Source organism: Denticeps clupeoides, chromosome 8 (genome assembly GCF_900700375.1).
Source record: "Denticeps clupeoides chromosome 8, fDenClu1.1, whole genome shotgun sequence".
NCBI classification, from domain to species: domain Eukaryota; kingdom Metazoa; phylum Chordata; class Actinopteri; order Clupeiformes; family Denticipitidae; genus Denticeps; species Denticeps clupeoides.
The window spans coordinates 2784505-2801080 of NC_041714.1; the positions used below are offsets into that span (position 1 = coordinate 2784505).

The following is a 16576-nucleotide window of genomic DNA, read 5'->3' on the forward strand; positions in this document are numbered from 1 at the left end:
GTGGGGCTGTAGAAATTGGGATTATCGCATTTAATCCACAGACACACTGTCATCCGTCTGGGCCTGGATCCAACTGGATCTATGGTTGGGATGTAATGGACTACATGATAAGAATGCAAAAATGAAGCATCTGTATTCAACCCTTGTCACAGGATTTTAATTTTTTTATATTTTAGAATTCATCTGTGAAAGTTAATGATTTATTCACATTGAAGCTGCTATCCAACAATGAAACGACAAGTTCACCCCCCCAGAGAGGCATCACAAAAAGAAAAATGCACCAGAATACATTTTAAAGAAATTAAGTATTTTGCCCGACTCCGATCAACATTCCATGCTCCTGCTTGTAGAGGAAGAATGTGAACATGTTTAATATCACATTAAGCCATTAAATATCATTTCCCATCAACACTCAATGATTAACTAAGTGAAAAAACCAACAACAAGTAAATTTAAGATGTTAGGGTGGTGCCGTTCTTGGGTAAAGGGCCGCTGTTTTGGGAAGTGGGCTACTAGACAGCCTGACCTGAAGTCCTGGCTGGTGCGCGGTATTGACTCCGATGTTATCTGATGTTATCAGACTTTAAATTCAAATGTCAGTGTGAGATTAGAGGACTGCCTGGCGTGTGGGCGCTGTCTGGCATGGCCGCTTGTAAGCAGTGCCAAGGAGTCCTTCAGCTGCCGCTAATTAGATTAGAGCAAATAAAAGGACCATTTGTTTCCCTGAAACTTCTATCCTGCTCTACGTTCTGGAATAAAAAGAGGATTTCACCCTTTATGTCATAAATCAGCAGAATATTGATTAGGAGAGAGAGTTGCATATTATTTCATCAGGGGGAGTCCGGATGATGCGTACTGTAGAAACGAAATCCTTCCGCTGGAAATAAGGATCACATTTTTCCTTATGCATGGCTGCATAACACAGCCAGATCTTTAAAGGACAAATAACATTCATTTATAAATAATGGTGACATGTCACTGCCAACCGCCACTTACCGTCCTCACACAGGAGACCTTGGCGTCCATAGGGGCACACGCACACAGCCTCCTTCTGGGACTTGGGAACGCAGGTGGCGCCATAAGCACACGGGCTGTGCGCGCAGGCCGTAAACTGGCACAGCTTGCCGGAGTACAGCGGCGGACACACACAGAACCAGTTCTCCGCATCGCTGCGTAAGGAAGGGAAACACACAGGGAGAGACGTCGTGAGGATGCAACCTATGAACCGAGGGAGAACTGAGCCTGGTGGGGGACAGTCGACATACGTCCACGATAATCAGCTGGAAATGACTGGGCCTCCTATGGCCAGTTTGGTAAAGAGGCCACGGCTAAATGCAATTTCATTCCACTGAACTCTCCAAACTACACGCGTAAACCCCGCCAGCGGGGCTGCAGGAGAATCTTTGGCCGAATGTAAATACAATGGTTCCCACTGTGAGACAGGATCTTTCCCTGCAGCTGCCGGATGATTGGGAGCATTTGAGTTAATGTATGCAGGGCCAAAAAGCCCACATGAAATTCCAATCCATCCTTTCTCCATTCGTATTCCCCCGCTTTATCTCTGGGTGAGAAGTGGAGGGTGGGACGGCATGATAAGTAATATTCAGACAGGGACTTCATAAGCTGCTCAGAGATGCACACACTTTTCAAAGGTATTATATCAGATACAGGAAGTATTGGAGGGGTGTCAAGTCTATAAATTAATAATGCGCCTTGAGCAGCTGCACAGCGAGATGCGTTTTGCTTCTCCAGAGCCGGATTCCCGAAATGAAATATTTACATTCTGTCTCAGGAATTTAGAACAGTGGGAAATGAGTGTCTTGATGGGGGAGAGAGGAGGAGGAGCACCTTTTTCCTACAGAAATGTCATGCTATTGTGGTAGCAGGATAAACATCCCGTGAAGATGCTGGCCTGACTGTCTTATTTTAGTATGCGCTGTGTACAGACACACACACACACACACACAAATAAAAACGTCTTAACAGCATAATAAAATTGAATATAAGAAAAGTTGCCATCGGAGATAACTGCTCCACCGCTTCTTTCAGATTGAGCATAAAAGATAAAAAAAAAATTGCAATATTTATCAAACAGGAAAAAAAAGTCTAATTTCCTCTCACTGTAGGTAACATAATCTCTGACCCGATTTGTGGCGCCGGCATGCGAGAGCCGTTTTTTCCTGTCCCCGAGGAGGGAGCAAGTGGTTTGTCACTGCCTTTAGGACAGCAGGGGGTAATGACACTGCAGGCTGTGAGATTAGTGCCCTGCATTATGTACAACATGCAAACACATCTGTTTCCATGACTGACTGCACTTCACTGCGTTCACTTGCTGGAAAACGTGTCTTCTGCTGACCGAGGCTATCGGAGGCTCCACAAAAACAAAAAATCGTAACCTGACTCGCAACCTCTGGCCAAAAGGTTAAGAACGTCTTGGGAACATTTTTAGAATTCGAATCAATTTGAATCCATGCCTCATTATAAGTTTATGTAAAGCAATTAGAAATGGCCTAATGCATGCTATCACGGTAACGTACGTAGCTTGTTATTCATGAAATTGACACCGAGACGCAACCTCTTCCTAAAAACCGCCCATTTGAATCATAATGACAGCTGCGAAGCAGCGTTATGCAGGTCACAGCTAAACTGGGTCAAATGTTTTTTGAAAGTATGATTTTCATAAGAGGAATAATGAGCTGTCACCACCACTGCCCATACCGTAATTCATACGGAGAAAATAACTCTCCTGCATAATTTAATGAGGGGAAATGAGGGAGATGGTTTCAGGGATGATGGCCAGAGCCTTCGATTTGCCTCAGTAAACATCTATGTAAAAATATGTTAAAAAAAAAAAACTTTTAGAGAACACAGCACCTTGTGGGAATCCAGTTTCAAGTATCATTTGGCTGGAGAGGCGATTTGGTGCCAGATCGTTGGATTGAACGGGTCTGGCTGAAGCGGTAAAGTGATGGAAAATGGCACATTGAAGAGTGCACAGCCACTCTGTGACGCTGAGCATTATACAATCACGTTGTTGATGTTCACAGCTATTATGGCCTTTGCAGGTATTATCACAGGTAAAGCAATGTGAAATTCCTTGTGCCAGGAATTTTAAAAGAAAGGGGTCCTGCAGCCTGAATTTCACTCATACAGTATCTCACAAAGGTGAGGACAGGACACCCCACAAAATTTATTACATCTTTCCCTGGGACATGTGAAGTAGTCAGTGTGCAGATTGAGTAAGAGTGCACATGTACTGTCCCAAAATAACTAAACACAGGCCCAGACAACTAAAGTGAGTAGAAAATGAAAATGTCCAGATTGTGCCCAATTATCAATTTTCCCTCCCTGGAGTTATGTGGACTCATGTGTGTTAAACTTTGTGTTGTCACTCTCACACACTCTCATCCTGGTCACTGGAAGCTCAACATGGCTCCTCACGGTAAAGAACTCTGAAAAAATAATTGTGCAGAATTATTATGCAAGTTGTATTTTGAGGAATCATTTTATTATTGAACAACAACCATGTTCTCAATGAACCCAAAAAACTCATTAATATCAAAGCTGAATGTTTTTGGAAGTAGTTTTTAGTTTGTTTTTATTTGTAGCTATTTTAGGGGGATATCTGTGTGTGCAGGGGACTATTACTGTGCATAATTATTAGGCAACTTAACAAAAAACAAATATATACCCATTTCAATTATTTATTTTTACCAGTGAAACTAATATAACATCTCCACATTCACAAATATACATTTCTGACATTCAAAAACAAAACAAAAACAAATCAGTGACCAATATAGCCACCTTTCTTTGCAAGGACACTCAAAAGCCTGCAATCCATGGATTCTGTCAGTGATTTGATCTGTTCACCATCAACATTGCGTGCTGCAGCTACCACAGCCTCCCAGACACTGTTCAGAGGTGTACTATGTTCCCTCCTTGTAAATCTCACATTTGATGATGGACCACAGGTTCTCAATGGGGTTCAGATCAGGTGAACAAGGAGGCCATGTCATTAGTTTTTCTTCTTTTTTACCCTTTCTTGCCAGCCACACTGCATGAAAATCTTGTTTTTCTTGAAGGATGCAGACTTCTTCCTGTACCACTGCTTGAAGAAGGTTTCTTTCAGAAACTGGCAGTAGGACTGGGAGTTGAGCTTGACTCCATCCTCAACCCGAAAAGGCCCCACAAGCTCATCTTTGATGATACCAGCCCAAACCAGTACTCCACCTCCACCTTGCTGGCGTCTGAGTCGGACTGGAGCTCTCTGCCCTTTACCAATCCAGCCACGGGCCCATCCATCTGGCCCATCAAGACTCGCTCTCATTTCATCAGTCCATAAAACCTTGAGATATTTCTTGGCCCAGTCTTGACGTTTCAGCTTGTGTTTCTTGTGGTGGTCGTCTTTCAGCCTTTCTTACATTGGCCATGTTTCTGAGTATTGCACACTTGGCACTCCAGTGATGTTGCAGCTCTGAAATATGGCCAAACTGGTGGCAAGTGGCATCTTGGCAGCTGCACGCTTGACTTTTCTCAGTTCATGGGCAGTTATTTTGCGCCTTGGATTTCCACACGCTTCTTGCGACCCTGTTGACTATTTTGAATGAAACGCTTGATTGTTCGATGATCACGCTTCAGAAGCTTTGCAATTTTAAGAGTGCTGCATCCCTCTGCAAGATATCTCACTATTTTTGACTTTTCTGAGCCTGTCAAGTCCTTCTTTTGACCCATTTTGCCAGGAAGGGAAGTTGCCTAATTATTATGCACACCTGATATAGGGTGTTGATGTCATTAGACCACACCCCTTCTCATTACAGAGATGCACATCACCTAATATGCTTAATTGGTAGTAGGCTTTCGAACCTATACAGCTTGGAGTAAGACAACATGCATGACGAGGATGATGTGGACAAAATACTCATTTGCCTAATAATTTTGCACTCACTGTAAAGATGGCTGAGGTCAGAGGAAGATTCCCAACACCCTGAAACTGAGCTTCAGTATGGTGGCCAAGACCACACAGATGTTTAACAGGACAGGTTCCTCTCAGAAGAGACCTCACCCTGGTCCACCAAAGAAAAAAAGACGTATGAGTGGTACCAGCATTGCTGCAGAGATTGAAGGACTCAGGGATCAACCTGTCAGAGTCAAAGTAGATTCAACACACTGAATCAAACTGGTGGGCATGGCTATCGTCCCAGACGGAAGTTTCTTCTAAAGTTGATGCACAAGAAAGACCTCAAACAGTTCACTGAACACAAACAGACTAAGGACATGGATTTGGTTCAGATGGATTTAGTGTGTGGTGGCAACCAGCTCCATCATGTCGTCATGGAGAAGTGGAAGAGGATTCAAGCGGCAACCTGTAAAGCTCCAGCGAACTACCAGATAGTTAACACATTGCTGGAAAATAATGGTGTCCACACAGAATATTGACAATTTGGACATTTGTTACTACTGTATCAAAGTGTCATATCTTTGGTATTGTCCCGAGGAAAGATAGAATAGAATATTTACTAAAACATAGGGGTGAGATACTGTATATTCACTTTTGCAGGAAGGTGATGTGTTGTCACCCTGAGAGATGATAAATGTTGTAATAATGCTTGATATTGGGATTTAAAACCACTGTGATATAATCAGTGTTAGTAATGGCTTTGTGCTTGTTATTGTCGAGATGAGTTCTCTCCAGCCCGTTTCCTTTTAAATTTAAAATCCCCAATAAATCCAATAATGCATTAATGCTGGTAACACTGAACCAGCCAACTGCACCAAATCCTGACGAAGACTATAATTGCAGTTGTCTATAAAAACAACAACAACACCATTAAAGGCTCTGGATCAATGCACTTTTCAAAAACGTCCTGAGTATTCTCACCAGACATAGACAACGATCCGCCATTACAATTTTTAATAAATGACTGTAGTCAGAGTCAAAGTGGTTTGAAGGTGAACCCAGCGTACAGTACATAAGGCAGGAGTACGGCCCGAATGAAGAGCAGGGAAATAACCGAGGTTATATATAGATGCCAGTCCACCTGAGCTCCACGTCTACAGAATGCCACGGCTGCCGTGCCGATTCCCACAGAAACACGGGGAGAGCATGAAACAATTACTTCCAGAGTTATTGCAACTGGAGGAAAGCTGGTGTCCAGCGCAATAACACACAGCAACGCAGCACAGCGCAGCAACCCCCCCTGCCAATGGAGAACACAGGCAGAACAGGCCTTCTGGTTGCTTGCTATGTCTACGAAGTCTTTAAAGCGAAACATTATCTCTTTAACCTTCTTTTTTTTCTAACCTGGGGCCAGAATCCGGCGTTTAGCGCTGTCAGGTACACGCTGGCAGAGGGGCAACCGACTGATTGGTGGGCCTGAGAATGCAGTAGATTGCTTGTGCTGTTTAGTGGGGCAAGTAGTCAATTATCCACTTGGGCAGGCATGACATACATTGTAACAGAGTTTAGCGGTGGGCTTGACGGGGCTGGTGAATGATGTCTTGGTGTGAAAAGGTGAACCGACTAGAACGCCTACGGATGTTCGGATGTTTGGTGTTAAGCCCTGTTCAAGGGGACCACCAGCGGCAGTGCCGGCATTTTCACTGTACGATAATGGCCGAAGGCATGACCCACATTATAAATAAACTAAGACAGCATTCTACATCTGTATCGTCATTATATTTATTTCACAAAATATAATGCACAATTCCAAAAGATGAAAAAAGGTACAGATAACAGATTTATTGAGGAATATCTCTTTATGCACAGTTTCTGCTTTCTGAGTGGGTTAGACATGTCCAGATTCATCGGTTACTGAGCCAATTTTTTTCATTTGTTAAAAAATGCAAACTTTGCACATTATGCTGTGCTAGTGACGTGACACGGTTCTGGTTTTCTTCTTTTTCTCCAATTGGATAATATTGCAGCTATGGCAAGTTCTGACACAACGCAACCATCAGTTTTGTGCAGCCCATGATTTCCCGGCCCATGGTTCTGTAATCCAGAACATGGTGCTCCCTGAGAGGACCTCAAAACTGGATTGAGATTACGTCACTAATGTCTGAGCTATTAGATTTTTAGTTTTCAATTATTGTTATCCAAAGATTAAAATTGTAAAATACTGTATTGTATATGTCAGGAAGAGAACTGTATTATTTTATACACACTGTCAGCTTGGCATAACACTGCAAACACATCTTACAGCCCCAGAAAGTGGCAAAATGTCCCATTGTATTTTGTAAGGAAACTCATTTAGGTTTACTTTCAGGCCAACATGAAGCAAGACAGAAGAAGCTGGATTTGTCTCCTCTCTGAAAATATATACTGAAGCCCAGAGGTATGGCGGGAGCCACTGCTGATCTGCGCTACAACTATTGCAAATAAGTCTACACATGCACCCACTTGAAAATATACACATTAATGATATTCTCTATCATTTGCAGAGAATAAAACAAAGTCAGGGGCGCTGAAATAAGTGTGACTCCTGGCAAGTCTTATAGGTACTACTAGCTGCTCTGTCCTGTGAAGTATGAAGCATTCTTCAGACAAATCCAAATCAGATCTCAAAGAGAGAAGCGTGCCTTTCTAACCAAAAAGAACGAGAGCGAGGTAAAAAGATTAGCCGTTCTTTCAATTACAGGTCTCCTCGTGTTGCCCTCTAACTGAAACACAGAAAACTCGCCGTCATCAGAACTTTATCACTCACAATCTGAGTAAAAAAAAAAAAAAAAAAAAAAGCTACTGTGTGTTGGAATAAGACTGGAAAAGTACAACAGCCTCAATTATTCATGATTCCAGACATCTTGTTGAGCCGCAACTTTAAACGGACATGGAGATCATGTGGCACAGGAATCAATTATTAACTGTTATCTCATATTCAACAGTTTAAAAATGTATGGTTTGAATCATTTATCCAGATGTGTACAGCCATTCTCTTTCATCACATTATCCCAATGTGGGCAGAAAAAAAAATCGTTGCAATGTACATTGATCAGACAGAAGCAAAATAGATGGCATGTTCACAAACATGGGCTTAAAAGCGCTTTCATTATCCCACATCTGTTACAGTGTGCAACAAGCCTTTAATTTCTGCAATTAATGGCTGGAGCTCAGCTCTCCCGTTTCCTCGCTGGCTGCACAGCACCAGTGACTCCGTGCTTCTCTTCATTCGGACATTTCTAAGTGCGTTAATTTTAATTGACCGTGGAAAGCGATACCACCTCAGCAAATCGGCTCTTCATTTCTAAAGAAATGAAGATTGGTTTTATAGTTATGCAGGTGCTGCCAAGATCTGGATTTTGAAAAAATGAAACATAAAAAAACAACTCATTAATCTTGTTTGGAGTCTGTGAATAATCAAATCGATTAAGAAATGAATGAAATCATCGGTTCCGAGGCCTTTAGGGCAAAAAGAGAAGGGGTTCATTCCACAACGTGGCCACGCAATTAAGGTCGATTGCTTGGTGAAGGCTGCGCCGTGGCAGATTACAAAGAGAGATAATCGCCGCACCTCCAGCCTTCGCGACACACACCTCCTGTGGTGTGTGTGTGTGTGCAGACTCTCCTGTGTGTGAACGCTCTCTCTGGGCGAGTGTGCGGTCCTGCTGGCACCTTCCCAAATGAACAGCTGCACTGTCACATTTCCGCGCTGCGCTGCTGCATAATGCCCTGTAAGTGGAGCCCGATCTGTTCTACCCTGTTAGGACCACGTCACAGTGGCAAAATGTCACCGTGTGCCCAGCTGTGCTCATCCACGCTGTATATTTTTGCAGCTCCTGTGTAAAACCACCGACTGTAACCTCCCAGAAATCCCTCATGTTTTTGCCTCTCCGATGTATAAGGGCTTGCCTTTGCATAATATCTTGCATAACATGCATGCACAGTCTATTAGAAATAATGACAGGCAGGGCAGTTGGTGCAACTGCAAGAAACCTGACAAAATCTGGAGGGGCCTGACCATCCATCATCATGATTCTCAGGAGAACATGCATTAACTGCAAACAGGTTTTAGTTCATCTTAATTGTTCTGTGTGTCCTTTCTCATCCAAACTGCCCGTGTTTGGACAGTGTCAAAAGACACTGCAGATATTTAGTTTTCTCCCCAAAGTGATATTTGAAAAAAGTATTCTATGGTCAAAACAAGGCGGGGATATGAAACCTTGGCCTTGGCTGGGTCCAATGAGTATGCGGACCTGACACTGCGATGTCCATGTTTTTTAATATGTAAAATGCACAGAGCTGCATTTTATTGGCACTGTGCATGGTGCAAATGAGAAAAAATGAACTCAAGGCGACATGCTAGTTAGCTGAGGCGCAGAGGCATGGGAAGCAAGGATATGGCTAACTATTCCTCTGCACTTCCTTCTTTATGTGCTTTCATTTCCAATCATGCAGGACTTGATGCTATGTCCTATGCACCATGCATAGTACTTTTAGAATGAGCCCCAAAAAAAAGGGCATAATACACTGTGCCAAAATGCTTAACCATGCTCATCAACGTTGTAAGTCGCTCTGGATAAGGGCGTCTGCCAAATGCCGTAAATGTAAATCAACAAATTGTCTATGCCTGTAACAAGCTAAATTAGAACTATTTAGGTTAAAACCCTCAATGAAATACATACTATGTATTACTACTTTTTAAACGGACATGGTTAAGTAATTGGACTTTCATGAATGTTAAAGATGTGTATATGCAGTGAAAGCTTCAGGAAAAGAAAATGAAACATTTTCCACACTAATGTGCAACTAATGGCTTTTGATTCTTTTACTTTCCTAAATTGATTAACAGTAATGGACTCCTTATCGTGGAGAGGGAGCATTAAGACTAATTGGATGGTGAAGAAACAGACACTTTCGGAGGTGAGAGGATGGAGTATTGATTTACAGAATTTATAACGTAAGGACACATAACCATTATGCCTGTTGTTTTAATGGTAAAAATTGAATTTTCTGTCACAGTACAGCCTGAGCCATATTTATTCATACAATTAGAAAAGGCGAGAAAGTGAAAAATTCCTTCTCCACTATCTATGTCATTTATGGTTGACATTTGCTGACATTTGTCCATAAGCTGATAGATAGTTCCGGAAATGCGATGAGGCTATAAAGAAGGTTGGAATGCCAGTGGGAATGTGTCTCTTACCTGACACAAGTGCCACCGTTGCGGCAGGGCTGGTGCTGACAGACCGGTGAGGCGCAGTTGAGGATGTTCTGTCCCCTTACAGCCTCCCTCACGATGTCCAGCTCCTTCGTGTTGACCTGCAGCTCCCGGACACACCCAACAAACCCAGGCCATGTTCCTGTTTGGCCGAGCAGTTCTGAGTGAGGTGGGACCCCTCCAAGGAACATGGGCCCAAACGCTCCCTATATGACACACACATAACATGGGACAACGGATTGACTAAGACAACAAGCAATAGTGAGGAACATCTCACCAGCCACAAGGGACTTTCCTATTCTGTTCCTTCAGCCTGACCCACATGTGAAAAGATGATGTTTTCCTCCTGTCATATTTATAGAACCTACAATCTCAGAGGAAAGTGTTTTGCCCACTTTTTGCATCATTTATTCATTGATTGTCAATGTCTGAGTCAGCATGTTCTGCAACAACATAGCTGATTTTTTTTTTTTTTATCTCAGCAGAAGCACTCAACAAAGTTAAACAGCATCAGCTTGTTGTGTCCGTTGCCCTGTATTAGTCAATTCAATTTAGCCAGACAGTTCTTTAAAAAAAATCTGGAAAACCCATTCTCCATGCATGGCTTTTTCTTTTTATCTAGCTTACTTTAGCTTAGTTATTTATAATGCAGTCTGTAATGCACTCACCCGAGGGAAAGAAAAGAGAATTTGAACATTTAGATACATGTAACAGGCACAGGAGATAAGGGGCATCTCACTGCCAATTTAGGGCTTGGTGTTATTAGGGAAATGCAACTCCTGCCTTAAATGGGTAACTGTATTGATATTTACACACACACACACACACACACACACACACTGCAATTTGCAAAGGACATAAAGTCATAACCAGCCCCACTCTACTTCCCAGGTCAGATTAACACAACCTCTTATGACAGGATGCAAATAAACCAGTCATTTTTAAACAGCGTGTGAATACAGCCCCATACCCTTTTATGTGATGTGGCTGCTGTTGCACAATGAACATTTAATTGAAACACGGACGAGGTGCTCCAAGCGTGGCTTTTATATACAAATTAAGTGTGTGGTGTGCTTGCTTGCTTGCTGTGCTGAGCCAGGCATTTTGAATGCAAATAGCCCTAATACATGACGGCCATCAAACTACTCTGTATGCCCCTTAAAAGTATACGAACAACAATATAGGAGCTGTGTGTGATTATGCTCCCCGTGGCTGGTGAGGTATTTTGACATTTCATTCAATGAAATATTCATTTCAGATTTCTTTTTTGGATAAATTAACCCCCCTTTTTAAAACTATAATACAAAAATGATAGAAAACACTCATTTTATTTAATGGGCCCCGCTACATTATTACAGCGTGTATTGCTGGTTAGAATGGTGGGGGTTCATTTAATCTGTCTGATTTAATAATACTGATGCTAATTAAGCTATAGAACCCAATATAGAGAGGGAGCGTGTTACTGCAACTCATGGCACAGCTGTTATTGGGTCGCAGGCATACACAGCATGGGAGAGCAAAATAAAAAACTCAAAATGGTTCAATACTCATTAATATAGAATGTTGCTATGCAAATAAAAAAGTACTTACTTAACACACCATTATAATGCATTTCAGGCAATCTGTGTGGTCCAAGCAAACCACTGTAGGAAAGTTTGACTGAATAGTTGATTAACATGCTGGAGAATTACAGCATGTCCCCTCTGTACAGAACACACCGTGAGGAGCATTGTGGTCTGTGGTAGGCTGCGTATGCTCTCACACGTGGACCTTGGTTTTCGTACTGCGCTTTGCTCCGTTGCTATTCCACTTGAAAGCATCTGATTACGTCCGCGGGAAGGCCTGAAGTTCTCAGTAATTACCATCACCATGATGAGCTAATTATTTTCCTAGAAATCAAGCTCTGCGTTCCTCAGAGAGCACATTAATTTCAATGTACAATCATTCCCGTTCTTTACAAAAAGAGCAATGTATGGGTGCGTTCTTCTCATTAATAAACAATTTACAGCTTGTTGAAGAATGCCCAAGCGCCCTGTGTGTGCGTGTGTGTGGACAGCATTCGTAAACTTGACCTCCTCTTTTGGGTTCATTGAGACAATCCCGCAAAAGAAATTCTATTCATCACAAAGCACAGCCCACACATGCCGTTCATCCAGATCCCGCCGGCCTTTACCTCTGACACTGGATGGGACAGATATTCCTGCTGCTGGCTCACGGTTTCATTATCTACAGCTATTTCAATCACACACGACCCTCCATCTTTACTGACAGGCAGCCGATATCTGCGGAGCAGAGGGGGAGGACACGGAGGAGGGGAGAGACAGAGGAGAGGGAGAGAAATCTCATTAGGACATGCAGCATTCATGATAAATCCATTTAACCATTAAAATTATGCAGACTTGGTGCAGAAAGCAGGGTATGGCAGTAGATCTGGTGTGACTGCTGACATCTAGAGCTTGCCATTTCGTAAACTCGGACCCAGACAAAGTGCAGCCACCAGGAATTCCTCCTCCCCTCTGCCGCTGCAGCGATGTAGTTTTTAACACACCGAGGGTATAAAAACACAGTACAGAGCTTGACATCATTTCTGTTTTCACTCTCGTACATGAAGGCTGCCTGAACAAATTACACACTAATTATTAAATGAGTCAGAGAGAGAGAGAAAACATTTACAAATGCAATTTCACGGCAGGATGGTGATATGCTGTGTCAAAAGAGAAGGCCATTTAGACAGATACTTTAATATAGAATCACAAGAAACTGGGGGAATTGTTACATCACAATATCAAAAAGAGCAGACATCTCAATATGTCACGGGTGGGCTGGACACGGCGATGAAGGAGGACGCATTCGCACGATTTCACATGACAGGGATTAATACAAACTTCACGAGACAGGGGAACATAAACACGCACAATGACCCGACGGCGAACAGACACGAACAGGACAATTATATAAATATACACCAGGTGAACACGATCAGGGAACATTACACAGGACGAACATGAAACTCCAGTCCAGACTATGGATCCGGAGTAACCCCTGCCGGTCCGGATCATGACACAATAGAATTCAATGTGTTTTCATAAATTGTTCCTAAATTTGTAAAACTGCATGAACACCAGAGTTATTATGATGAGGAATTGTATCCCATTGTCCTGACATAGAAAATATCAATTCAGTCATATATTTGGCTTCCATTTAACAATCAAATAAATTTAGTCAAGAAACGTCCCACTCAGGTCAACTCAGTGCTATGGTGGTTTGGATCCAGCGATTTGACTGCAATCATTTGTTATTCATAAATCTCCAGCATGAACATATAAAAAGTCCACATAAATCACTTAATCACTTACCCATATACAGTACAGGCCAAAAGTTTGGCACACACCTTCTCATTCAAAGTGTTTTCTTTATTTTCATGACCATTTCTCACTGAAGTCATCAAAACTATGAATGAACACATGTGGAGTTATGTACTTAACAAAAAAAAAAGGGTGAAATAACTAAAAACACGTTTTATATTCTAGTTTCTTTGCTCTGATTACTGCTTTGCACACTCTTGGCATTCTCTCGATGAGCTTCAAGAGGTCGTCACCTGAAATGCTTTTCCAACAGTCTTGAAGGAGTTGCCAGAGGTGTTTAGCACTTGTTGGCCCCTTTTCCTTCACTCTGCGGTCCAGCTCACCCCAAACCATCTCGACAGGGTTCAGGTCCGGTGACTGTGGAGGCCAGGTCTCCACTTTTTGTTAAGTACATAACTCCACATGTGTTCATTCATAGTTTTGATGCCTTCTGTGAGAATCTACCAACGTAAATGGTCATGAAAATAAAGAAAACACATTGAATGAGAAGGTGCGTCCAAACTTTTGGCCTGTACTGTACCTATTGCAAAGTCAATATAGAAAATATTTATTGCATTTTTATTAAATATGTATTGCTTTTATTGCACCATCGTCTGTAAATTAGTACTGTGATATCCTGTGTGTTCGTCTGTTGTGATTACTGTCGCTCAGGAGACGATCAGGAGGAATTTGATCTTTTTCGTACCTGTGTTTTTTAATGCAATTATTGACAATACATTTCACTCAATGTAAAAATCCACACTCAAGTCATTAAAAGACAAAAATGAAAACATAAGATCCCTCAGACCTGAGAGGAAAATGTAATGTTGAAGTGTTACACAGAAGATGCATGCTATTTGAAGGAATCAAAAACAGTGGTGTCCACTTGATTTGCTTGATTCTTCAGCAGTACCCGTTGAGGAGGGAGGGAGGGAGGGACAACGTTGTTGCTGATGTGTTATCCAGAGTATAATGTTTTTCCTGCGTTCTTCGGTATTGGGGTTTCATTCCCGTCAGTCTTTCACTACTCCTAGGGCCCAGGGTTTGTGAATGAGCTGACTAGGTTTGATGGGTGTGCGGGTGGATTTTCTTAGGTTTCGCTTGGTTTTGTGCTTTAGCGGTGGTTGGGGGGGTCTGGGGGTGTCAGTGTACGGGCAGGACTGGATCTGGAGGCAGCTAATTGTTGATTACACCTGTGCTTATAGTGAGGTTACATAGGTGGCTCACTTCCTTCTTCAAAAGGGGGTGAGAGAAGACTCTCTTGCCTGACACCTGACTTCCTACCCCCCACGCCGACACACACCATTCTCTCCTTTATCTCTCCCACTTATTCATTTCATTTCTGGTTGTCTGTTTGGATCCATGTACCACTTTTATAATCATTCATTATTTATCTTCCCATAGATTTTGAATTACATGTTTGTTTCCTTGTTTTCACTAAAATATTATTAGCCTTATACTTTTGTATTCATGTCCCAGGTTGTGTGTTCGAATCCCGAACTGACAAGGTGCCACTGAGCCAAGTGCTGTCCCCACACACTGCTCCCCGGGCTTAACACTGCTCACTAAGGGTGATGCAGGGTTATAAGCAGAGGACAAATTTCAGTGTGTCACTGGGTTGTAATGAGTGGCATGTTTTACTTTCACTTGTGAACAGAACAGTTACAGTAAGAAACCTGTGAAAATATAGAGACATTCAAAAATGGAAAAGTGAGGTTGAAATACCAGCCGTTAAAAAATGGCGAGCAAGATGGACATTCCAGCATCTGCGTGTGTGTTTTTCTTAAAGGTTTGCTGCCTTCTCACTGAATTTTGGGCCCTCCTCCTTTTTGAGCCATTTATGTGTAAATCCTCACTCCTTTCCATTAGATGGGCATTAAAGCAACAGACTTCCCAATGGTGGGGCCATTGGCCCTACTCATAAATTCAGTGATAAGACACCACAGGATTGCTCCAGGAAGTGTTCTTCTTCTCTGTTCACATGAGCACTATAACCCGTCTCAGGTCTGCCTTCAGTCCTCAACTCGGTTTATCCTCTCTGAGACAGCTTCGCTGCCATCAGTATATTACACGGATGTGGTTTCCAGTGGCAGAAACAACGGAAAACGCTTCTGCTGAAACGCACAGTCCAAATCACAAGCATGGCGGAGCATCTGATTTGATGGCGTAATGTTGACTCCAACCAGTGACCCGCACCTCATTGGGTCTTAAGTCAGCAGTAAAGCTATACACACACATTGTCTGTATGTAGTACCGAAAGGCAGGGGGAACATTTATTAATTATTCAGTGAAACTCTGTCCATGAGTGTTTCCTGTTGTCATTTCCTTTCTTGCTTGATTTTAGGTTCTAGGTCTAATAACGTCTTAAAAGTTAAAAAAAAAAAAAAAAAAAAACATCAGGGCAGAGGTCTCCAAATTAAACTATACAGATCTGGTGGATGAACATACAGAACTGATTCTCAGATTCAGAACCTTCAGCGTTATACAGGTCATGACATGAGAACATGACCCCCGAAGTGATCGCAGATGAATCCTTATGTGGGGGTGCAGGCTATTGCAAGGGCAGACAAGCGCAGGTGATGACAATAATCTGAGCAGAGTCAGGCGACTGGTGAGGGTGAATGAGGCAGACGGGGTGAGGGTGTGACGGTAACATGCCCCCGTGAAGGAATACCACAGGGGTGCAAGACGAGATTCGGGGAAAGGAAGACGCGCTGACAAGACCTAATCAAGGTGATGGCAGCAAACGCGGAATCATTGTTGGGGTCGGGGAACTCAAAAGCCTTCCTTCCGTATATACAGTTGTAGATTTGGGATTGTGTGTTCACTCGGAGGATGGTTCCCCAGCCCCTTTAACCATCTCTCCTTGGGTCTAGGGTTGTGTGTCTGCTGCAGGAACCAGGATGTGGAACCCACAGACTGTGGTCCGCCCCTCCTCTGTTTGGTTTTTGGGCTGTGTCCCCTAGCATGCTCCAAAAATGACAGGCTGAGATCAAATACCAGGAAGGTTGAAGAGAATCACCACCCGAAGGGTCTTGCTGAGGGACACAATGGAAGTTTGGTCTTCTTTATGGT

General features: G+C 42.7%; 1 protein-coding gene across 8 annotated transcripts in view; it reads right to left on the reverse strand.

Annotated features, from left to right (window-relative positions):
- eys (eyes shut homolog) overlaps positions 1 to 16576 on the reverse strand; it is a 170204-nt gene that overhangs the window by 14421 nt on the left and 139207 nt on the right. For all 8 annotated transcript variants that reach the window (XR_003750536.1, XM_028989232.1, XM_028989228.1 and 5 more), the window contains 3 exons: positions 12331 to 12439; positions 10143 to 10363; positions 997 to 1169 (listed from right to left, as the gene is read on the reverse strand). Coding sequence is in view for 7 of the 8 variants with exons in the window: in XM_028989232.1 (XP_028845065.1) it covers positions 997 to 1169; positions 10143 to 10363; positions 12331 to 12439 (503 nt within the window). In the remaining variant the exon portion in view is untranslated. The remainder of the gene's footprint in view (positions 1 to 996; positions 1170 to 10142; positions 10364 to 12330; positions 12440 to 16576) is intronic.